This window comes from Pezoporus wallicus, unplaced genomic scaffold (assembly GCF_028554395.1).
Source record: "Pezoporus wallicus isolate ANWC-B61680 ecotype Strahan unplaced genomic scaffold, APGP_CSIRO_Pwel_v1 contig_5485, whole genome shotgun sequence".
Lineage (NCBI taxonomy): Eukaryota > Metazoa > Chordata > Aves > Psittaciformes > Psittacidae > Pezoporus > Pezoporus wallicus.
In genome coordinates this window covers 5,067,136-5,091,419 of record NW_026641550.1, presented here as the reverse complement: position 1 = coordinate 5,091,419, position 24,284 = coordinate 5,067,136, and the positions used below count along the sequence as shown (strand labels likewise).

Genomic DNA, 24,284 nt, shown 5'->3' with positions numbered 1-24,284 from the left:
TTCTCCAGTGGGGGGAATAAAACCCACAAATCTCTGAAAGCCACAAAGAACAAACCTGTTTGACAAGCAATGGCCATTGTTAGTACTGCCCGTGGACATGCATGTTGATTTGAAAAACAGATCTGCCAGTTTTAGGCTTTGCATGTTTTTCTGATCTATAAAAATAGCTGGGTACCAATGGGAACTCCCACAACATGCAAAAGCATTATTCTGCATAACATGAGAGCAAGAGGGCTTTAAGATAGTTAAAAATTAAGCCAAGCACCCCTCTAAAAAGAAAGTCTAGAATGGGGTGTATCAGATACCAAGCTTATATGGAAATGGAGGTACTTTCCAGGGCTGAACAGCATATGATGGCAGTACATTAAAAACAGATTGCATTGATAATCCAGAACATATTTAGTCTTACCCAGCTGAACATTTAGTTCAACTCCAACCCAGATTCCAGCTGAAAAATCCACCGTTCCAACATATCTCACTGTGCCCATCTTATTACTTCCAACACAGACTTGTTCACCCACAGCCACCCAGCTAGGCAAGGCATGGGCTTGATCTGCAGAAGCACCTTCTTCACCATCAGAACCATCCATGTGGTCCTTCCCAATAAAATCGTCTACAGAAGCACCAGGGTCAGTCTCATGCTCTGAAGTCTCTTTCACCAGTACAGAACAAAGAGGGCTCTCCACCACAGCTGCGTGCCGGCTGCTGGCTGCTCCTGCCATGGAGCTCAGCTGGCCCATGCTCTGCTCCTCGCCAGTGCCTCGGGGTAGGTCTGAACAGCTCACACCATTAGAAGACACAAGGGAACCCGACTGTAGGGCTGTCAAATGGTCAAAGTCCTTCCCATCTTCGACGCCCATGAACTCCGTAAAGGAGTGATCTTCCAGAACGTCCATCACGTGCTCAACTGTTGCTTCACGCGCTGAAAACTCAATTGTACAAGTATTTTTGCTATCTGAGGAACTTAACGCTGAGAATGAGCCAGCTCTGGGGAACTGCTGAGAGTCTCTGTCAGTGGCATTGAGGGACAGTGGTACTTGTTCCATTAAGGCACTGTTTTCTTTCAGTGGTGACACAGGTAACTTTTCTCTCACTAGCTCCTTTTCTGACTCTCGACATTCCTTGTTCGAGGAAGATCTTAACTCATGTGCAAGAAATGATCCTGAGGGATCATTAGAGTCCAGCTCCTTCATGTGACTGGCTAGCTGGTCTGTACTATCACTACAGGGAACAAGCATGTCAGACAGAGTAGCATTAGAGGCACTGTGGGAAAAGTAGCCACTAGTAATACTGCTAGTGGTGGGGCTGCGGGATACCTCTTTCTCAAGAACTCGTGAACTCATGAAGTCTGATTTAGAAGAAAACCATTCCCTGTTCTCCAGGCTAGCATTGTAAACACTGAAGTCAGCAAATTCCTCCGGGACATAAGGCCGGAAATTTTGAAAACTTTGTGGACTTATCAGCTTCTTATTTATGGCCTCCAACTCACTGTCCTCCTCCTCAGAGTCCTGCAAGAGAAGAGAGAGTTTCACGGGATTAGGAACGTAGGACAGTAAAGTTTCCAAAATAAACTAACCTTCCTTGATTTCTTTTCCTTTCTGAACAGGCAGCATTATATTCCTTTAATATTCTTTAGTTGAAGAATGGAAGGCAGCTCTCGAAGAGCTGCTGGGAACACACCCTGTCTACACTATAGTTTGTTAGAAAATAAAGATAAATTCTAAACAGTTCAGAAAATACAGAGCAGTAAGTTTTGGCATAAGGAAAGCTCACAGCATGAAAAAGTGCATGTTATGTATTTTCATCATGCAAAGTTTTTTAAAGCCACACATTATAAATTTCCCTCCCTCAAGATTCAGACTAATTCAGCCTACTGGAGATATTCTATGGAGCTAACTGACCACCTAACAAGCATGAATATGAAGGGAAGAGCCCTTACAGGGTCTCCCCTGCAATCCTGATTATTAAAAACTATCCTGCACAACGGGATTTTCTATTATCTGAGACAGAGAGACTAAATAATTTTGCTTACCCCCCAGCTATTATAGCTGAACAATGGTGTAACAGCCATTCATATAGACATTCACCATGGCTGAAAATGAAGGCAAAAGGATCAAATACTACAGAAAACCTTCAAGGAAGCATTTGTGTGCTTATGCGTACATGTTTGGAGGGAAATAAGTGACACTAATCAACCTGGCAGGGTTCAGAGGTACCTCCCTGAATTTCCCTTTGATAACAAGCAGCAATGCACTGTGACCAGCCCACAGGAGTGGTTTTCACAGGGTCCATCTGAAGGCAAGGACTTCAGCCTGTCAAGATGCAGCTGTGAAAAAACCCAGCAACATGGTTGGGCTGCACCCCCCATATAAAACACTGCAGCTAGGACTCCACATGGATGGGTTTTTAAGTACTTCATCTCTCATATAAGTATTACGTATTTACTTATACATATATATGCATACATAAACATGTGTATACGCGCACACACACATATATATATTAAAACTGGTTAGTTTATGGCAAATTCCTACTAGAAAGAATAGTATTTTCAAAAAAAAAAAAGAAGAAATTTGCTAAAGTATTTAAAGTTCAGATGGGAACTTGTGTGCTTTGTGTCCCTTGTCTCATGTCCTGCCACTGGGCACTACTGAGAAGAGTCCGCCTTGTCTTCATTTCCTCCTATCATGTGTTTTTATGCACTGATAAGACGGCCCTGAGCCTGGTGTCCTAAAGGCTGAGCAGTCCCATCTCCCCCCCAGCCTATCCTCACATCAGATGTTCCGAGCCATTAATTATCTTTGTGGTCCTTTGCTGGACTCACTTCAGTAATTCCCTATTTTTAAAGCCACATGTTATAAATTCCCCCCCCCCCCCCATGACTTAGACTAATTCAGCCTACTGAATGTATCTTATGGAGCTAAATGACCACCTAACAAGATAAGCATGAAGGGAAGAGCCCTTACAGGGTCTCCCTTCATATATTTTTCTATACATACAGTATATTTCTATACTATACAGTATATTTCTTGTACTGGGGAGCCCAGAACCAGACACAATAATCCAAATACAGCCTCACTAATGGTAGTAAAGAGCAAGTATCACCTGTTGGTGACATCCAGTATACTGTTGGCCGCCTTTGCTGTAAGGGTGCATTGCTGGCTCACGGCCAGCTTGTTGTCCAGAAGGACCCCAAGGTACATCTGGGCAAAGCTGCTCTCCAGCCTATAAGCTCCCAACAGGTACTGGTGCCTGGCATTATTCCCCTCCCTGCTTCCCTCCAGATACAAGACTTTGCACTTCCCCTTGAACTTCATAAGATTCCTCTCTGCCCAGTTCTCCAACTTGCTGATGTCCCTCTGAATAGCAGCACAACCCTCTGGTGTATCAGCCACTTCTCCCAGTTTTGTGTCATCCGCAACGTGCACAGGGTGCACTCTGTCCAGCTATCCAGGTCACTAATGAAAGTGTTGAGCAGTACTGGCCTCAGTACTGAGCCCTGGAGTACAATGCTTGTTACCCATCTCCAAGAGGACATTGCCCCCCTGATCACAATCCTCTGGGCCCAGTCATTCAGCCAGTTTTTAATTCATTTCACTGTCCACCCATCTAACTTGTACTTGTCAGCCCATCATGATGACGTTACAGGAGACAGTGTCAAAAACTACCGCAGTCAAGGTAAAGTTGCTCTGCTCTCTCCTCACCCACCAAGCTAGTCACCTTACTGTAGAAGGCAACTGAGGTTGGTCAAGCATGCTTTCCCCTTTGTAAATCCATGCTGACTACTCCCAGTCACCTTGTCCCTCATGGGTTTGGAAATGCCTTTTAGGAGGATTTTCTCCATCACCTTGCCAGGGACAAGCAATATTTCCTTTCAAAGCTCCTCCTGAGCTTCCCGATTGAAATTCCAGAAACAGCAAATTCGGGTTCCTAGAATTCCTAACACATGGGGAAAAAAAGGAAGCTGCCTTGTACTACTTAGGCTATTGGTAGAAATAATGATAAAATCCTTGAAAAGATGGTAAAGAAACTGCAGCTATTTCCTGGGACATAACAGAAAGGGTATAATCAAAAACAGACTTCAGAACTGACAACAATAAGAATGTGCCACCAAGAACAAGGAGACAAGACTTCACATCAAGATTTAGCAATAACAGAAGCAAAGCAAGCAAGAACACAGAGCAGCTGCCTTACACCTACTTTGTAACAAAGATACTGCATAGTTAAAAACTAAAGTATCTGGGTTTTCAAATCCCCAAATTATACCTCCCAAGTGACCTCAAAGATGCTAGCTCCCATTCTACCAATTTAAAAATCAGTGAGACTTATTTAGTGGCTGCACCACTTGTGCTTTAACTTTCATCTCCTGCTAGGAAGATTTGACATTAGCCAAAGCCCCCTCAGATGTGTTAATTACAGGCAGTATTCAAACATGCTTAATATGAAAACATTTAATCTGACCTTAACATAGCACAGCATTCTTTAGGTTAGAAAAGACCTCTAAAATCATACAGTCCAACTGTTAACCTAACACTGCCAAGCCCACCACTAAACATAGAATCATAGAATGGTTTGGGTTAGAAAGGACCTTAAGATCACCTAGTTCCAACCCCCCTCCCACTAGACATATTCCACTGTACTCATATATTATATGGAACATGTCCTCATGTCACGGTGCTGTTTTTAAACAGCTGCAATATAACATGCATGTGGAAGTACTGTCTGAAATTTTAGGCTGAACGCTCTATTTCAGGCCAACTGAATAAAAATGTTTTGCTAACTGCCTTTTATTTTTTTTCCTTCCTTTGACAGATGTGTTTTGAATATTCATGAAAAGAACAGATCTCAGAGAATCACAAGAAAAAGTCCAAATATCATTCTTATGCCTACTTAGATGCAGAACACTAACATTAATAGTTAATATTAGCTTCCTGTATCATTTAGTTACTTTACTTCTACTGCAGTTTTTACAGGCTTCAAAGATGCAAGTATTACACCTGAAGTGACACCAATCAGCAAGTGATTAACTAGGAGCATGAGGCTGTGTACCCTGTCATGAGAATTTACAGTATTGATTAATAATGTGAAAACTCCACTTTGGATCAGACAGTGAGGAGCTGATGGCTGAAGTTTCATGTGGAGCTGTGACGCTGCCCTGGTGTAATCTCTGAATTCGTTCTGAGAGCACTATTCATCCAAATGTGTGAAATGTATCCTCCTGCCTAGTTAGGATATAGATTTGCACCAGTTCACAAAAACACAGGGTAGCCTTGGAAGCCTACATTTTACAAAGGCTTCCTTAAAGTGATAAAAGACCCCAGAAGCCACCATCTGGTGGACCTAATACCAAAAGCTGGCAGGCCTATGCAAAGCAGCCAGACTTCTTTCCAAGAGCAGCTGTTAGTTCTTGCCTGCCTCCCTGGTACCCACAGGTACAGGGGACCTATGACCAGACAGGGGAGTAGATCCAAATGACATATAACTCCATGGTAGCATAGCCATCAGATGGATGGATCAGCTCCCTTGATCTGACCTCCTATGCAACAGAACAAAAAGTTCAGTCGATACAAGGGAGAAGTCAATGCAAGGGTAGAGGCAAGCAGCTGAGAACTGAAAGAACAGCTCTTTCCAGGGCCCTGTTGGCTGCAGTAGGCTTACGCTGAATTAGTTTCATTCTAATTGGAAAAGCCTGGTACAGGACATTGCCCTTTTCCAGTTCTGAAAGCATCTGCTTATCTCTGGAAAGCAGTACAGACAAATGCCTGGGTTAATTCCAGGCGTGCATGGGGTGGGACCCTGTTTTCACTCAAGGGATTAAAACCACCCCAAAGTTGCCAAGGAAATTTTCCTAACAATTTAGTTTCCAAGGGATGTTTTTCAACCCACCAGAAGATTTTGTCTTCCAAATACCTTCAATGCTATTTGTAGCAGTGACTCAGTGTGAGTCAGTATGTCAACTACCTTATGGGAAACTAACGTGATTGAGAAGAAAACAGCTGTTACCCAGAACCAGCAGCCAAGCTTCAAATATATAAAGGATACTTTTGTGCAACAGCCTACAAAACAGCATTAGAAATGCAAACAGATTTTTTTAATGGCTTGCCTATATGGGAGGAATAAAAATAACTGTAAAATATGAAGAATCCATCTCTAGCACTTTATGGTAAAAGAGGCCTAGAATACTTATGGGAAATAATTAGAAGTTTCTGGAGTTCAGATCTAAAGCGCTGATTAAAGCAAGTATTTACAGCCATGTTCCAGAGCCCCAAAACAAAGTCCGTGATACAGCAGAAATGATGGAAACCTTTTGTTGAAGCAGCAATGAGAAAAGGATTTGGCAGGTGAAGATTAAAATAAAACCCCTCCACCTCAATTCACTGCCTGAATTATGATGAAGACAGGCTGCAGGTTAATTTAGAGCGGCAATCTTATGAGAAGCTTTTTATAGTGTACCCACACCTAAATGCATGGTTACTTACACCAAATGGGATCATTCCATTTACTCTGGGGTATAGTCACAAAATCTGGGTAACATACAAAGTATATTAGAGTGGTAACATGGTTCACTAAACCACCCTTTACTTGATTGTTTGTGCCCTGTAAGAACTAAAGCAGCCCCTCTCCCACCCATCCCACAAGACAAATCATCTACCAGTTTTAAATGAAAACAACTGTTAGAAAACAACCAACCAAACACAAAATGCAAACACCCAGTCAAGTTAGTTCCAATGACAGATTGCATTTGCAAGCCAGGCAAGCAACCGTTCATTATAACCCTTAGTTTCAATCGATCACAAGCGATTACATCCACATTACGCAATTTTTCTGCTGCAGTAGCATTAAGCCCACCACCAGCTCTCATAACAGAAACTGGTTCAAAACTTACAATCTTTTCCTCATGTATGCTATTGCTTTCTACGGGCATGCTGCTGGCATTGCTTCCTGAAGGCACAACACAGCCAGCGCAATGCACCTGAGGTGAAGGCATGCTCTGCAAAGGTTAAGACACACAACACATCACACAAACCACAACACTAAATGCATGCAAGTTAGAGAGGCATTAAGACATGATGAAAGTGAAACACCCATGCTGGCCATACATACAGCAAAATTCAAGTTAATAGGTAGAGAAACTCATGCACCCCTCCCAACAGTGTTTTAGGTCGAGGAATAAAGGTCAGAATTATAACCACCCTAGAACACTTTCACAGGATTATGTTTTATCTATGAAGAAACACACCAACAACATCTTGCTGGAAAAATGTAGGTTACTATTAATTTAAAATACAAGTACCCTGTAAAGGAGAATACTTACCGAGACCTGAAAAACCACCCCAGTGTTTTAGGTAAAAGAAAACAAACACCAAAACCCCACACATACAAAGAACAGTGTAATTAATTTTACCAGAGAATGACAAAATTCTATTATAACAGATGCATGCTGCAAATGATTTGCCAAGCACACAAAACCACTCAATCTCCTTTAAAAAAGCAGGTGGTTTTCAAAGATTACCTCTTGACTAAGCAGAGGTCGGCTTTCAAGGGGGGTCTTCCTTTTATGTTCCTCTTTCACTGGCATTAAGGGCTTGAAAAATTTTGGTGGCTGAGGAGAAAATGCTTTAAAAGGGCTGGCCATTAAAGCATGGGAATTCTCCGCTACAACACCTAGGTAAAAAAGCAATAATATTGTATTTCAGTTCTTCATATCTTAAATGCAGGAGCATAGTTCAAAACAACTGAAGGTTAAGCCATGCTTTTGCAAGTTGCTGCTACAGAAAAATGTCAGTATTTTAGTATCCAATCACTGGCCCAAGCATGAGAGAACCCAGAGCTCAAGTGAGGGGAGATTACGACCTGCTGAGAAATCTGGAAACAGAAGGAGAGCAAAGAGCAGCAGTGTCTGCACCCTCCTTTCTGAGGCTCCACTACTTCTCATTTTCATCTTGGTCATAAAAACAGTAGGAAATGTCTTTGAAACTGGAACTGACAGCTCTTTGCTTCCTGACCCCGGCCCACTGCAGTTCTGCCCTGGAACCAAGACAGCAATTCTGCATGACCAGGATGATCAAAAGGAAATTACAGGCAAGGAAGCAATGAATAAACTCACAGCCCCACTTTATTGCAGCAGTATCTCTATCTGTATTGCCTGATCAATTGACCTGAAGAAGACAAGGCACCTGTGACACACTGACACAGCAGAGCAAATATCCAAATCACATGAAGAACCTGCAAAAGGATCCTCCACACTTTGACAAGAGCATCTTAATTTTCAAATTCACAAAACAACAGCAGCTCCTTTTTCTTCCCCCTTCACACACAGAGCCCCTCCCCCCCTAATCTCCTTCTACTGTTTTCATTCACATTTAGCTCATTCTTCTGATCTCCTCTTGTATTTTTGGATACCCCCAACTTCCCATCCTTTCCTGGATGTCTTTATAGAGTTCTCCCTTTCACCCTACTTCCTGATTATGTTTAGATACTAAAGTAAGAAGCTGGATAATGCATTTAGTAGGAAAAGATCACTGGGAATTTAATTTTCAGTTTAATGCAGCAGTTAAAACCCCCACAAACACTGTCATTATATATATGCTTTGAAGTCTCACCGCTGCCATCTTTACTCTTGCGAGGCGACTCCCTGGGTAAAGTACCATAGCATGATACATCTTGATAACTGGAACAACAGTCAGATATATCTAGGTGACTTTCAGACCAACCCTGAGAAACAAAAAAACATAAATATGCATGCTGGTAGAGGCAAACATGGAAAAATTACCAGGTAAACTCAAAGGCAGGTTAAAACCAAAAAACTAACACTCGCCCCCATCACCCCCCAAGAAATGTCAAGTTATTGACTTAACACAATTTCCCTGTCTCACACAAATGCACTGTTTGGAAGCTAATTAGATTTTCAGTGAAAAGTAAGTTTTACTAAACCTTCCCCTTTACATATGAGTTTATACAATTCTAAGATGAAGAGCAAAGAAGGACAAGGAGGATTAACTCAAAACAACACGTAACTAGTGCAGCATTTTGAAGACATGTAAACACACCATTAAAAACACTGTTTTCCTATTTTTTCAATTTTCAAATACATTTCAAAGAGGACAAAAAATAATCTGAGAATGCACGCCTTTTGTTGTCACATGCACATACCTTTTCATCTTCATCACAGGCAGAAAGATCTAGTCGGCTACAGGATACCTACAGAACACCAACAGGCAGAATGACAAAATGCGTACCTTTTCTTTATAAAATATAATGCCTTGCGGAAACAACTTCTCTGTTATCTCTTTTCAGATAAGATTATTTGTAAGCACAGCTATGTTTGTGCTGTATGAGTGGGTGATAGGAGAACACAGGAAATGCACACAAAATGGAAACTATCCCTTACCCTATGATAAAAGTTAAAGGGACTTGGAAGTAAAAGTGAGGGCCATCAGGGCAGCTGTCATCCTAAACTACTTCCAAACCAAATATCCTCCTAAAAGAAGAGTTCCAACCAACCCTCCCACTTCCCTGTCAACTTTGTTATCTCCTAGGATGCATCACTGTGGGGAGGGGCTTCGAGCAACTCCAAATTTCCATTCATGACAACTTTCCTACAGGTTGGTTAGTCCCAAGTCAGAATAACCGTTACCTTATCACACTGTGCAAGCATCACATCAGCACACAAACAGCACCCCCTGCCCCATTAGTACTAATTTACCAGAGGATAAAGGGTTCTTACATTGTGGACATTTGGAGTGCTGATGCTTCTACGGATGTTTCTCGCTTTGGTGGAGAGTGCCTCTTTGACTGTGACTGCCTGTGTAAAGAAGAGAACATACTAAAATGAATGCCACAGCTCCCTCATAAGAAATGATCAAGTAGGATAGAAAGTTTTTCCAGTGTGGCTGTCAACAGCAAACAGGGCTTGCATCTACAAATCTTAATTTGCACACACAACCACCACAATCTACCAGAAATTCACTGTTTGGCCTTTGCCTGTTCAGGTTCTGAGAACTACATCCCTGCCAAGTATTAGACCCACCACTACTGGAATTTGACATTTCACAGAAGTAACAGTCTTACATTTATCCACCCAATATTCACTAAAAAACCCAAACTAAAACCCAAGAAACACTTCATATTTCTAACAGACCAACCATCTCTACTTGAATTCTCATAATCCTGTTCAAAAGGTGCATGAAGTGCCTTTTCCTTGCCTGTCTTAGTCGTTCGAGGCTCAGAATGTTCTCCACTTGCAGCACACCACGTGTGTATTTTTCGATGTACGTTTCCCCATCAGATGTGCCCTCATTCTCACTCCTTGCTGCCATCAGTGCCAAAGTCTCACGATCCTCAATTTCTTCTGTAGCCTAAATTACAAGTTACAGTACTGAGTTTTTTTAATAATTAAAGCCTATTGTTTTTAAGGTATTGATTCACATCTTTAGACCACCTCAATCTGGAAATTAATTTAAATCTATAATTGTTAACTTAATCAGTAATCCTAGTTATGATCAATGATCCAAGTCTTTTCAATACACATATAAATGATGCTGAAGTAAGAAGAGGTCATGTTTAGGAGAAGTTCTGCATATTTGCTGTAGTCAATGTACTTCTAGGAATAATTCATATATAACCTGAAATCACCTATGTTAAGGATTAACTAATGGAAACTTCCTACGCAAGTAAGCACAACTTCTTCCCAAATCGCAGATATGCTGTGTGGTTTCCCTAGAGTTCTACTGCACAGAAGTAACCATCACATGGTGACAAGACTATTTGTGTTTCCATTTGTTCAGGTTGTTTGCCTTTAAAATAAATTGTATAGTACATTTAAAATTTCTGAGATTTTCTTATATAAAGCAGTTTATATTCCTGCAAACTCATTTTCCCAGCTATTCTGTTTCCACTGACCTGGACATTCCTCTGAATACCCTCTATATTTTCCCTGTAGACACTAATGTGATTTCAAAACCAGCTTTACTACAAGAACACAGTTAAACACAGTAGAAAAGAAAATAAAACTGTGGAGTTTTCAACTGTTTAAAGATAAACATGATCTCAACACTGCACTCCAGTATATACACTTTGGCAAGCTGCCTCATATTAGCAAAGCAGGACATTTACTTTCCAATCAGTATCACCCACTGCAGTAGGTCATTCTGTTCCTTTCAGTGAATTTGCCAGAGAAATATGGTATAATTTACCTTTGGTATATTGGATACTATTTCATATGTCACTCCACAGGCATAATATATGTTTTTCAAGGATATCCTCCTTTTCAGGCTCTGGGTAAAACTCTAAAAACAAAGTAATTTTCAATTATTATTGATAATGATTATTTATGACATCCTAAGAAATAAAAGGTCACAATGCAAAGACTTATTTTGCTACAAAAAGACTGTAATTTATTAAGTTCCTTTTTAGCATTAATGATCCTTTAAGTACTCTTTACAGCCCTGTGCCCAGTACACAATGATGGTAAGTTCAATCAGTAACAGTTTCCTCCTATTTTGCATTGTTGCTCTATCCTGGTGTAGTAACTTTTAACACCAAAACTGGAGTTGTAAGAAGTCTCTACTGTACAGATCACAGAATCAGAGAATCAGCTAGGTTGGAAATGACCTTTAAGATCATCAAGTCCAACTGTTCCGCCATCATTTCTCATTTTGTCAGCCACCTGTTAAACAGGTAGAAAATTTCTTTTGCAATAGCCACACGTAACTGAAATAGTAACCAGAGTTTTCATTGTTGTAATCATAAGCTTCGCTATCAGGTTAGTTAGCCTTACACTACCAACTGTAAACTTTAAACTTCCATCTAATAACATGTTTTAGAGAAATGAAATTGGCCAAGGATAATATACCAAATGTAAAAAGCTGCTTAGCAACCGCTTAGTAGTACTACAGCTGATTTGTGCTCTACCCCCACACTGCACTGTAAAATCTGGAGCAATTCCGAAATACAGTCTTGGTCTCAATCATCTAGGAAACAGAAAGGAACACAATTTCAGTGAGCACCTCACTGTCTAAGCCCACAAAGCAGCAGCAAAGCAAGGGGAACAGCAACCACTCTTATGGCCAAAGAAAATACCCTATCCAAAAGCACCATGTTAAAGAGGGTAGAGAGTCTATACATTTGGGTAGTGGTGGGAAACAAGCCTAGTTTGTAATTAACAGAGGAAGTAGCACAGAAAGAAAAAAGATCTGTTGTGTTTACATGGCACATCTAAGGGCCCCAGAGATGCTTTCAGGAATAGAGTGGCTACAGTGACCCTATATTAGATAAGCTATTGCAAACTTCTCTGAATCAAAGAACATTTCAACCTGTAGAGACAAAAAGGTAAACTTAATCTTTGTTACAAAAGGAGCACCTGTTACACTCTGAAGCACATCAGCTTGATAAGAGGACAGTTCAAAGGAGTGCACAGCTTCACTGCAGCCTATGAAAATCTATCTTTTGTAAGAATAGGTGGGACCAAACTTACACAATATTAAGCAAGTAGCTAAGAAAATTAAGGATATGAAACAAAAATAATAATTAAAACTATGTATAAACTTACTACCTGCTTGTTATAAATATTGGCTGCAATCCTTTTGCGTAACACCAGCTCCATTGCAGCAGGATGGCTGAGCTGCACAGTAGTCTTCACTATTAAGTAAATTCTCTCATTCTGAGGCGTCACCCTATTCAGATGCACTGAATCATGGACAGAAGAGTCCCAGGCAGCAGTGGCTGAAACCTACGCAGAAAAACAAAGTGAAAGAAAAGAAAGGGAAATCAAAGATTTGACTACTGTTAACAACAGATTTAATTTGCAATGATTTAATATGAAGCAGAACAATTATTTCATGAGAGATAGAAGCATCATTGATAAAGATAAGCATCATTGAACAAAGTGGAGTCAAACCTCCTTTTCATAGTAAGGAATTTATCAGAAACAGCATAATAAAGGTACTAAGATATTGTGGAAAACCACCATGAACCCGATCTCTGCACTGTGCAAACCCTGCCACAAAAGGAAGTCTTCACACAGCTGGAGACAGAGAGGAAAGCAGAAGCAAGACTGGAAGAAGAAACACAAATCTTACTGCAACTGTACTAAAATTTAATAAAATTCAGCATTACATCTTCCTTCTGTGCTGGATTAGGTTATAGAAGCCCACACAGAACAAACATGCTCCCATCCTGCAGAACACCATTTTCCCCCCCCTCTCCCTCCTCCCCAGGTTCAGCATCCCATTTATTCTGGAAAGGGTCTCTTAAGCAATGGCCTAAGTTGGCATCCGATGTGAAAGAAATGAGTAAAGAAACTCCAAAATGGGTTTAAGCTCGATTCATTTCCACCAGTTCCCAAACTTTACATTTAAAAAAAAGTAATTGTGTATTACAAAGGAAAAGGCTTTATTTTAATACTAAGCTTTGCCTAGTGTGCACAATAAATGAAGTGGCTTTCTCTGAAGAATCAAGAGCCTTCAAGAGGAATGATGAAGGGGTGAGGAAAGAAGAAAAAGGGATTTTGAGTTAGGCAGCTGAATTATTCTTTTGCCAAGGGCAACTAAGACTTGTTACCTCCAAATTAAGGCAGAAGAGCTAACAAGTCATACACTCTTCAATTCTAAATAAATAGGCTAGAAAATGAAGGCAGCACTAGATACAGACTGTGTATATTAGGTACATCTAAGACAAGAAGACAATAATAATGACTAAATACATACAAGTAGAAAATAAAACATAGAAGTTGTTAACATAAGCTTCAGTTGTCAAGAAGGAGGCTTGCTAACAATTTACCTCATCATCACTGTGTTTTATGATCGGCAGATAAAAGAATGGACTCCCATGCTCCTTTGGTAGTATTGAGTTAACTCCTGATGCATGGGGACCTATAAGTTGTTCATTGGCACTGAGGTCATCAGCTAATGAAACAAATGTGCAAAGAATGACATAGTTTTATACCAAAGGATATTAATATATAAGAGGCAAAGCTGTAATAAAGTGCTACCCATATTTCATAATACATCTAATCCTGATTAATCTTCTTATTATGCAGTACTTTGAATACTATTTCAGCATACAAAAGAAGGGAAGTAAAACCAGGCTAAGACCCAGCAGGACACATTCTCAAGTAACCTAAACTGAATTCAAAACTATTTCTAGGTATTCATAATGTTAATGTGCCCAGCCAGAAAACTTCGATTTATCCACCTGTCAGCCTAACCAGCTCATCTCTTAGTTAAATCACTTCTGATGTCTCAGGAAAACTTTAAAACGAGAATAGCAGTTCTGGCTACATGAGTCTAAAAGCTAAACAAAACCAACCAACCAAACAAGTTGTGGAATGATCCATCAATCTAATTAAATATCCTATTTGATCTTCTGTCTGTTAATCTCTGTTGATAATGAAAAAAAAAACCAAATAAAAATATTCCTTGTAAGCACAGATGAAGGAAAGAGTGTACATAATTTTCCAAAAGCAGCTTCTAAAGCAGGTATTCATGTGTTGCCTACATAAACACATCTGGTAGCCCTCACTGCAATGCTGGATGTGACAAGGCTTGTGGATCCTCCTTTGATTTATGCCTCAGGTTTATATTTACAGCCTTGCTTCCTAAATAGTCCTTAGATGTCATGCAAACTCGTCTCTTGCTGCTTACAGTGTGTATCTGTATCTTAAGAACACATATCAATAGTTTTCTCACATGTAAAACTAAATACCTTCAAAGGGAGAGCATTTAGATTCTCTAATAAAATGCTAACACACTCTTTATTAAAACAGTTGTTTAAGACTCTACAGACACCTCAGTAGAAGGAGGTCTGAAAGCATTGGGAGATTCTCCATCAGTGCTTTAATGACACTTGGATTTGCGCATCAAAATGTTCACAGGATTTTCTTATCTGCTGCTTGATTTAAACTAAACTTGCTCTCTTACACAATTTTCTGCTGTATAGGCTATACTTTACTCACATGTTCCTCATTTTTTAACTTTAGCTTAAAATAGTTGTACATGATTAATCCAATATACAGAATCAGAATTAAAAAGCATTTTACAAGCCATATTAGACAGTGCCATTGCCAGGACTTGTTTGGTTTCATACATTTCAGATTCATTCTTCCATTTATTAATTCCCTACCCCCCCACTTTCTTAATCTGCTGTTACAACATACCGTTCAAATCAAGGAAGAGGACAGGTATATGTGTTTCCATTCCTGCAGGTGGAATCCTGAAACAAAACAAACTGCTGGGAAGAAGGAAGGCAAATTCATGCCTAAGCTAATTTGGGCAAACAGATCTCCATGCAAGACTCATTAACTGTAATCAATGACTACAGCTGTCAACATTTTGATAACTAATCTGAATGCCTATGTTGCAGACAATATTTTGTTTATCTACACTTGAAGCTGAACATAGTGCTTTGCCAAAACTTGATTCAAACTGCACAGCACATTTCAGTTGCTGTATGACAGTTTTAAACATCCTGTTCTGCTTCTTATAAAGCTAACTGGTTGTAGTCATCTCATTCATAAATGTTAACAGACTTTCAAACAACTTTAAATCAATAAATACACTTTTAGATATATCACCACAGTTCAAGTGGATAACAGGAAAAAATGGCAAGGAAAGAGTATCACTACATCATTCATTCAATGAAGAAGAGATATTAGACATTATCAGAATCATCAATATACACTTGGTTAGAGCTGTATTTCTTGTCCACAATTTCCCAAATCTAATGTATTGCATTCCTCATTTTTGCAGGTCATTTCCAATGATCTTAGTTAAAACACAAATTTAAACGAAATTAAGAGAAATATTAGAAATTCAAATATTAGAAATTCAAATGAAACAGAAGAGAACGCATCCTTTGAAATCAGAATTTCTTCCCCTCCCCCTCCTTATCAATGAAATTATCACGGGTTCTATCATCCATTTTTGAACCCCTCCTTTTCTGAAAGGAGTCAAACTACAGGATAACGTCCTCAGGTTTTTTGTAAAATTTTAAAGTGCTATTATAACAGTATTTTACCTCAAACTATCTCAAAGCTACTTTATGTACTCTGTTAACTAAGCAAACCTTTTTTACATTTGAACCAGCACCTGACCTTCTTCCAGCCTTCTGCCAGCTGAGCAGAATTTGTAGTATTAGAGAAAAACATGGGGAGCTCTAAAACATGCTGAGATTTTTACCTTCTCACATGTATTGCTCATGTGCAGAAAACTAACCACTCCCATGGTTTCTCTGAACATACCAGTTTGCAGGGGCACCGGGGATTCCACTGCCTGGTGCTGGAACAAACACCGCATTCCTCTCTTCTGTCAGCCCTACCCACTGTTCGACCAGCCGGGCTTCCCGTTCTAGATCATCCTCAGATTTTTCTACAGAGAAAGAGATTACTGTTAAATATGAGATACGTGTTTCGTGGTATAGGGAATAAAGGACTTATGACAGGAACTTTTAAAGCTTCAAACCTTGTTTATTGCTGATCTTTTGAATCTGCTCATCTAAGTATTCTCTCCGTTTTATCAGTGCATCAGACCACCTTTCTCGAACACAGTTTAAATCTTCTTCCTAAAATGGAAGGAAAAAAGAAAGTTACTAGGCTACACTGTTAAGATTAAAGGGCAGTGAATTTCATCAGAATTTATATTTGAAAGCTTGCATGATGCAGAAAACCGTCTTCACCCCGAATGACATGCACACTGATTAAGTACCTCATCACCCATGAATGGAAGCGTATTTGCTTTCAAATCTCAATTCCAACAGAAGGAAAGGAAAATGTGACTGCCTCAGTTGCTGAACAGAATTATACACCACAGGCTAATTACTCACAGAAATGGCAATCAACCTTTTTCATAGTATATGGAATAGGAAAAAACAAGTATCATCAGCTGATCATAGGTTCTCCTGAAGATTAGACAGGTCAGTACGCCCTCAAACCTGCACAAAATTCCATAGCTAGCAGCTGCCATCAGTGCAATTAAAAGATTTCTCATGCAGACAAAACCCATCATGCAATCATGCTTTGTGGTATCACAGAAAATCTGGTTCATTCTTCTCTGTGATATGTCAGGAAGCGCATAAACAGCCCGCAAGAAGTTAGTACCTTGATGTTTTTTGAGATTGATGTAAAACCTAAAACATTATCTGAAGGGATGTCAGCATTCTCACCTAACTGGTTTTATTTGCATAACGCTGCACTAGAAATAAGTCTGAAATGTGGGGTTTTTTTTAGGCATTTCCTCTTCTGCCCTTTGTCACCTCTTAGGTGAGTATTCTGTTATATTGCATAAACTGTGACTGTCTAGTATTTACTTGTCACACAGAAAAACCACAGGCTCAATGTCTGGTTTTGTTTAGATAAAAAAAGAATTGCTTCACTGAAGTGTCTGTATCCTCCTTGCTGGCATCTTCCCCTTTCTCTCCCACAAGCATTTCAGAAAACTGCACAACTTAAAAGGTTACGACGTTTTCTTTAGAAAACAAACAAAAAGCCTTTGCTGTATAATTTGGTTGGGAAAGATGCCTGCAGCTGCAGGTGGCTGTTGTTTTCCCTATGATAGCCACTGGAAACTGTTTTCATTCTAAATTACAGTTTCTAAGCTTTTATTCACATAGGAATTCATGTAGCCAGTTAGGAGAGCTGACTTCTAAGTACTAGAGAAGAGAGCACGCTGCAAGAGTATAAAGTCACAAGGTAAAATGAAGTAACAGTGTTTATAGCCCAGGTAGCCTCTTAAATGCACAGCACATATGTATTTCAAAGCCGCTTTTGCTTGCTCCGTATGCTTGTTCATTTGAAAGTTGCTGGCTATTAGCATTAGCTGTGCCCCATGCCACAGGATTGACAGCAACAGCAGCAATACCTGGTAACTATCCATATCACCACCATCATCCTCCTCCTTCTGGTAGGAGAAAATAAACGTTGTAAAACACAAAACAACATTCATTTCTCTCAACAGAAACTCACACAAATAACCCAAAACACGAATACAAACACTTCTGCCACAAACTTGGAAAATGTTAAGATTACAACACTCACAGTTTTACTAACAGGTAGAAACAGATACTTTTTTTCATTACAGGATATAGCAGCTCAGCCATGATTTGAGTGTTAGGGAATATATTTAATTAGAAAAAAAAAAGTAATCTCTCCCCACCAGAATACAGTGCCAGAAACAGGACTGAGCAAACATACCACCCATCTTCAAGTTTTACAGTTTCATCTGTCTTTAAGGTTATAATTACTTGTGGTTCTGAATGTAACATTTATGACAGAAGGCATCTTGCTTCCTATGGTAGCCTATTCCACTTGTTCTTTGTCATCACTATTAACATCATGCTTTAATTCCAATATGAATTTGTCCAGTATCAGCTTGAAGTCATTTATACTCCCTTAAGGACTTTTTCTGCTATATGAAATGGCCCTTTCACATTGAATGATGACTCTTTTTGATTCTGATCAAATAACAACCCAGTCTTCTTGAAAATGTAAATAATATTTGACTATAGGACCTTTTTTCTACTAATTTACATTTTTTCCCCTGCTTTTCTCCTCCTCATTTTTCACCATCCTTGTAAGGGAGGGAAACTAATGGCATTAGGAATCTAAAATTAATCACTTCTACTCGTAAAGGTAAAAAATACATATTCCTCCTGCTTATATATATTCAGATAGCACACTCAGTACTTCACCAGTTATACACCCAGCTATAAGCTGGAAAAAGAAGGAGATTTAATGCCTTATGCTCACATTTTAAGTATGAACCTCAAACATGTATAAAACTGCAAAATATCATGTACCAGTGTGCTGAAGTCCCTTTTGGAATTGAAAAAATGTCTTACCTGGTAGCTGTCCAAGCCCCTTTGCAGTTTGGTTGACCTGGCAGTCACACCACCTATAGAGACTGAAAGAATTGCTTCTACCATGAGAGGCAGTGTTCCCGAATGTTGTACAGGTTTCACGGTCACCTGAACTCTGCGAGAATGACCCTGAACAGGTAATTGAGAGACAGAAAGAAAGAGATAGAGAAGCAGAGATACACTAAGAATAAAATGAAGAATCAATTTTAAGCATGAATAAGAAGACAGGGGAAATACACGTACCTGCCTAAGCTGGAAAATCCCGCCTGTGTTAACATCTTTTGCCTGATGGAGCTCAACTGCAGTATATTCTCCCATCTCATTCAATTCTTGTATGGAAATCCACATTTCTATTCTTCGAGTTACTTCATTCCACCTAAAACAATAACCCCACAAAAACTAATGGTTGCCTCACCAAATTATACTGTGGGCACCACAAGTATTAGAAAGCCTTTAGAAAGCTGATGGAAGCATTCTTGGGTAACTTTTTTTGTACCTGTCTCTCAATGTCCTAGTTTTAGCATGAAGAGAATCAACTTCCCAAACAGAGCTGCCATTGCCAGTACATCTGTGACCCCACACCTCAATAGCAAGAGCTCCTTCTGAAATGAACTCCAAGAACTCCTCTGTGACATTCACCACATAGTCCTGACAATAAGAAAAAACAAATCACATCCAATCAAATGAAATAATTTTATCTTCTCACCTACCTTGCAAGGACACACCAAACAACTAACTCCTCCATGGTAAGACCATACAGTTTGGATCATAAAGCTTGACTTTAGTCAAGTAAACTGTGAAATACACCTCAGCAATTTATGCTTCTGCATATTCTGTTTTATCCTTTGAAAATTTCCATAAAACAACACAGCTCTAATGATCTTTAAGTTACTGAGCTTACCGAACAAGTATATAATAAGATGTCATTATAAAAACTATAATTTCTGCCACACATTAGAGATGACATCTGAATTTAAAAGACCACTATTTAAAAGATTTTTTCATTTTGCTAGATTTTGAAGAAGTGATGAAGCAAAATATGATGGCATTCCAAAGTATAGTCAAATGTCATTAGTCACACGATTTGATTCCCTCCTTCTTCCCACAGCAAAGCAAGGCCCAGATTCTAAATAGCTTGTCTCAAATATATCATCCTCTTGGTAACACTACTTCATAATAATAGTTACCTTGCAGTGAGAGAAGGTCACTGTAAAATGAGCATCTTTGCTCTGAGGTGAAGGCACATCTGGACCTACCACTGGTGCCGCTACTGTTGACTCACATTGATCCCAAAATGTATATTGACAAAAAACAAAGTTGGAGAGATTAGGTGGCAGTCCAGTTGCCTCTTTTATTTTTACCTGAGGAGACAAAACAGATGCTGTCATGTATATGACTGTTTCTTCTTCAACGGCAAATTGCTCACGAACTAAATATGTAATCCAAAAGTATCAACAGCCAAGAAGTCTCTTTTCTCTTTAGAGAATTTTAAGCAAGTGACAGCTTACATTGCTTAGTACTTTACATTGGACTGACTACATAGTTCCAAAGGCCTGAAACTGTTAAGTTCATCATGCGTTCTCACTTACCCTGCAGGAGAGCTTTTTTGCTCTGTGAATAATTTCTCCATTGTTATCCATGACTTCTAGACTCCCACTCTCACTGGAGTTCTCCGATGAGTCATCTCCTTCTACTACCCGTTCTGGGACAGACCCAGTGACTCGCATTACTTCAACATGCAACCGTCCTGCAACCTAAGGCAAGACAAATACTGAGAACCTGTGCATAAGGGACTTATAAGACGTTAACATGGTAGATATCTAACTGTAGGAGGTGTGCAGAAACAGAACTGCCTCAATCACCAAATGAAAAGTAACCATGGCAAAAGAGAAGAAAGGAATAGAATACGTTTATAACTACAGAATATCTTAATTCACGCACAACAGAAAAGGTATACTGTACTTCAGAACCTTAATATGCCAGGTTTTGCTCAGTTACCTACATTGATACTAGGAATTTCATTCTACCAGCTGGGCAAATTGTAAGCAAGTAAACAGAGAACACACATAGCAATTTGTAAAACACTTAAAACACTTACTCACTTGGAAAGAAGGCAGTAAGCATCACTTGCTTACAAGTGTAAAGTCTCCCAGCACAGAGGGTGCCCACAAAGGTCCAGCCCACCATCCACTCACCTCTCCCTGCTGGCTGATGATGGGCACAGCATACTGCAGCTTAACATCGTAGAAAAGGCACTCCAGAAACACGTTGGCCACGCCAATTAAATTGTGGTTCTCCTGCGCTTCGTAAAAAGGATCACCTCTTTTGCCAATCAGCTTCCTGATCTGTTTGAAGGATCGTAAAAATTATGTCAGAAACTGTAAGCATGAGAACACAAACCCAAATAACCGCACGGTATAAGATCATGGCACAAAAATTAAGTCACTACCAATCTTTTCTGTCCCTTCCTATTACAGGAGTAGAAGGAGACTAGAAGCATATCAAGTCTGAAATGAAATCTTTGAGATGAGCCATTATACAATCCTTTCTTTATAATGATAGTAGTATGATGACCTACATTTTTTAGTGATGTCAAGACAAAGCAGATTTTATCATGAGCAAGCAGAGTAGCCACTGATTTCAGTAACTTTCACCTTACTTTCCTGCTCTGCTTACGCTTTTTAAATGAGAGGACAAATCATCCCCAAGTTGAACAGCTGGTCTGGCTGCTGAATACCACTACAAGGGCAAAAGGGAAAGTGCAGGATGACTCCCACTTAGGCCTGTGAGTGTTCTTAAGGCTCCCATAGAGCTCACATCTGCAGCACTTTTTATGCAAGTACGCCATACACAGCCACAAAGAAATCATGCAGATTCCTAGCACCATATGCATTCCTCAGTGGGCTTATTAGCCCCTTCCCTTCTCCACCTTCAACACATGCATTTGACCTACATGTTTCTATGTAGCACATAGAACACATGCATTATGGATGACATAGGTCATGGCAAGGGTGATCCTGGCTCAGGCAGACAATTCAAAGGATGTGCTATCAGTTCTTACTAAAGTCAGCAGCAAAATCATCGTTGTCTTCAACGGGCACAGATGAAGTGCTTGACCTCCCCTGTGTTATGATTTTAGAGACTCCCACTGTCCCGTCCAAGGCATGTAACAAAGGCACAACAGCTGTTCAAACACACTTGAGAATGACTCCTGATACAAGTAATTTAGGTGCTCCCCATCAGCCACAAGACAGCAAGATGTAATTCCTGTGCACTTCTACCTGGATACCTAGAGGACACCTTCTGGAACACCAAATCTCATTCTATCTCTTGCCACTAAACAAGCAAGCATTTGATAAGTCTTACACTAATTTGCTGAGGCTAACACGCTACTTAAAATTCTCTGGAAATGCCACTTAGTTTGGATGGAGATACTGATGTAGACTATGCATCTTCAATTGATCTCTTCCCTGCTTTAATACTGGGGGACATACAAACAAAATTACAGAATATTTCACATTTTAAGATCAAGTTCTACCCCACTAAAACGTACAACATATTAAGAAGGGTTAAAAGAAAACTAAATCTCTGATCCCTTTCAGAAAATATATACAATACCTCAGGAATTTTTTCCTTCCACTCTTGATAGATGTCTCTCATGTCAATCAATTTGTTCTCTAGTTTCTCAATGGTCCACACTTGAGTACCTTTGCCTTTTCTTCTCACTTGAATAGCCGGCTCACTTACTATCGCACCCCTCTAAATCAGACGAAAAAAAACAAACCAATCACTGCAGGGAAGGTGGATTTAAGTAGTTTAACTCTTCTCTCAAACCGCATTCCTAAAAAGGAATAAAATGCCGAAAATCTGGCTTCTCTCTGCATGCTAGCCATACTATCTCTGTCCTCAAACACAGCATACCCTATACACCCCTGAGGATCCAGACCTCTTTGTCTTTGTCAGACAATTACTATTCACACAGGAACTCTTAATAAAATCACTTATGACAAGTATTTTAACCTAATTGCTATCATTATGTTTACAGCAGGACTACAACTAGAAAAGCCTTAAGACAAAAAAACTGCAGGTATCTAACAAAACACAGTAATTTTTGCAAGCTTAACTAAAACACAGGTTTTACAGCAACAGAGCACAAATGTCTGTTGACAATTGTGACCGCATGTGCATATGGTGATCATACACTTGAAAGAACAGGAAGAGCCGTATTTAGTGCTCTGTTCCCATTTTCACTTACAATTATTCACTTTAATATATTAAAGTCAGGCAGCTCTCATATTTTGCATACGCATAATCTAACAAAAGCAGCATGTGATGGCCTCAAGTTAGATGACTGTTATATACATCTGCATATTTTAGAGCAGCCATAAAATTACATTTTCCAGGATTCTTTGTTGTCATTACCTTCTTGTTGGCACTGAGGTTTTCAGCAGGGATCTGAAGTGTTACTTGATAATCTGTTAGCTTACTCATTTCTTCTGCTAAGAAGTTTGCTTCTCTCACCAGTGTATTTGCTTTTACAATCTGCTCTCGAAGTTTAGCCAGGCTCTGTCGAAACAATTCATCCCTGTGGTGCAGTAGGTAACATGAAAAATACACAGAAACCTATTTCTATTATTGGAAAGCTGCAAATAGAGGTGCTAACAAAGACTTTTTTGAAAAAAGCTTAAGAAGAAATGCTGTATAGAACTATGTCAGCCAACACGAAACAGTGTCAGACAACGTTATTGAAGAAAAGCAGTGATTACATTAAACAAACGTATGACTGTTGAGGTGAGTCTAGCACAGTAATGCCCAAATAAAAGCATACAGCTCTATGGAAGCTGCTACAGTGATGATCTGTTAAAAGCCCCAAGGACATTTCCAATTTTCCAGAAACAACATAATTGCAGCTGTCTGTCTTTAATCTGGAGTCCTGTTCCACAGAAACTACCAGTCCCAACATGTGAGACTTCATCTTGATAAAATCTGCTTTCCCTCAGATTGTGATGTTGGAACCTGCAATCACTGAAGGCCACAGCTTTACATGTCAGCGAGGTCTGCAGCGCAACAGACCCCCAGAGCTCCCTGCATATACTAAGCCATCTCAAGTGTACCCATTAAGATTATTTAAGTCCTATACATCCAAAGTACTTTTCAAGTAATAGATGAAGGAGCACAGGTTAAAGCTTTTGCACTCTGAACAGTTACTAGTCTCTGGAGAAATTCCAAAGAGGTTTCTAAGGCCTGTCTGAGCAAATCTGTTCTAACATAGCAGCTGGCAAGCCTGCTATGACACATACTATACCTCCACCTGCGATACCAAGATACACTCTCACCTGCGATTCTCATCATTAATTTGCCTTTTAAAAGTATCATGATTATTCTCTGAGCAAATGCAAAGTCCCCCTTTCTGCCTTTCTTTGTAATCCCAACAG

The 24,284-nt window shown here is 39.6% G+C and overlaps 1 protein-coding gene across 5 annotated transcripts in view; it reads right to left on the bottom strand.

Annotated features, from left to right (window-relative positions):
• The window catches only part of KIF13A (kinesin family member 13A), a 108,037-nt gene that overhangs the window by 2,725 nt on the left and 81,028 nt on the right, over nt 1–24,284 (bottom strand). For 2 of the 5 annotated variants that reach the window (XM_057424340.1, XM_057424341.1), the window contains 22 exons: nt 23,272–23,434; nt 22,468–22,608; nt 21,045–21,194; nt 20,439–20,603; nt 20,037–20,210; nt 19,346–19,497; nt 19,093–19,225; nt 18,832–18,978; nt 17,853–17,891; nt 16,458–16,557; nt 16,238–16,364; nt 15,155–15,210; nt 13,780–13,904; nt 12,554–12,730; nt 11,196–11,288; nt 10,206–10,358; nt 9,728–9,805; nt 9,154–9,201; nt 8,604–8,715; nt 7,514–7,665; nt 6,887–6,991; nt 410–1,508 (listed from right to left, as the gene is read on the bottom strand). In XM_057424340.1, coding sequence (XP_057280323.1) covers nt 410–1,508; nt 6,887–6,991; nt 7,514–7,665; nt 8,604–8,715; nt 9,154–9,201; nt 9,728–9,805; nt 10,206–10,358; nt 11,196–11,288; nt 12,554–12,730; nt 13,780–13,904; nt 15,155–15,210; nt 16,238–16,364; nt 16,458–16,557; nt 17,853–17,891; nt 18,832–18,978; nt 19,093–19,225; nt 19,346–19,497; nt 20,037–20,210; nt 20,439–20,603; nt 21,045–21,194; nt 22,468–22,608; nt 23,272–23,434 — 3,689 coding nt within the window. The remainder of the gene's footprint in view (nt 1–409; nt 1,509–6,886; nt 6,992–7,513; nt 7,666–8,603; nt 8,716–9,153; nt 9,202–9,727; nt 9,806–10,205; nt 10,359–11,195; nt 11,289–12,553; nt 12,731–13,779; nt 13,905–15,154; nt 15,211–16,237; nt 16,365–16,457; nt 16,558–17,852; nt 17,892–18,831; nt 18,979–19,092; nt 19,226–19,345; nt 19,498–20,036; nt 20,211–20,438; nt 20,604–21,044; nt 21,195–22,467; nt 22,609–23,271; nt 23,435–24,284) is intronic. The other 3 variants (XM_057424343.1, XM_057424342.1, XM_057424344.1) reach the window with 3 other exon arrangements.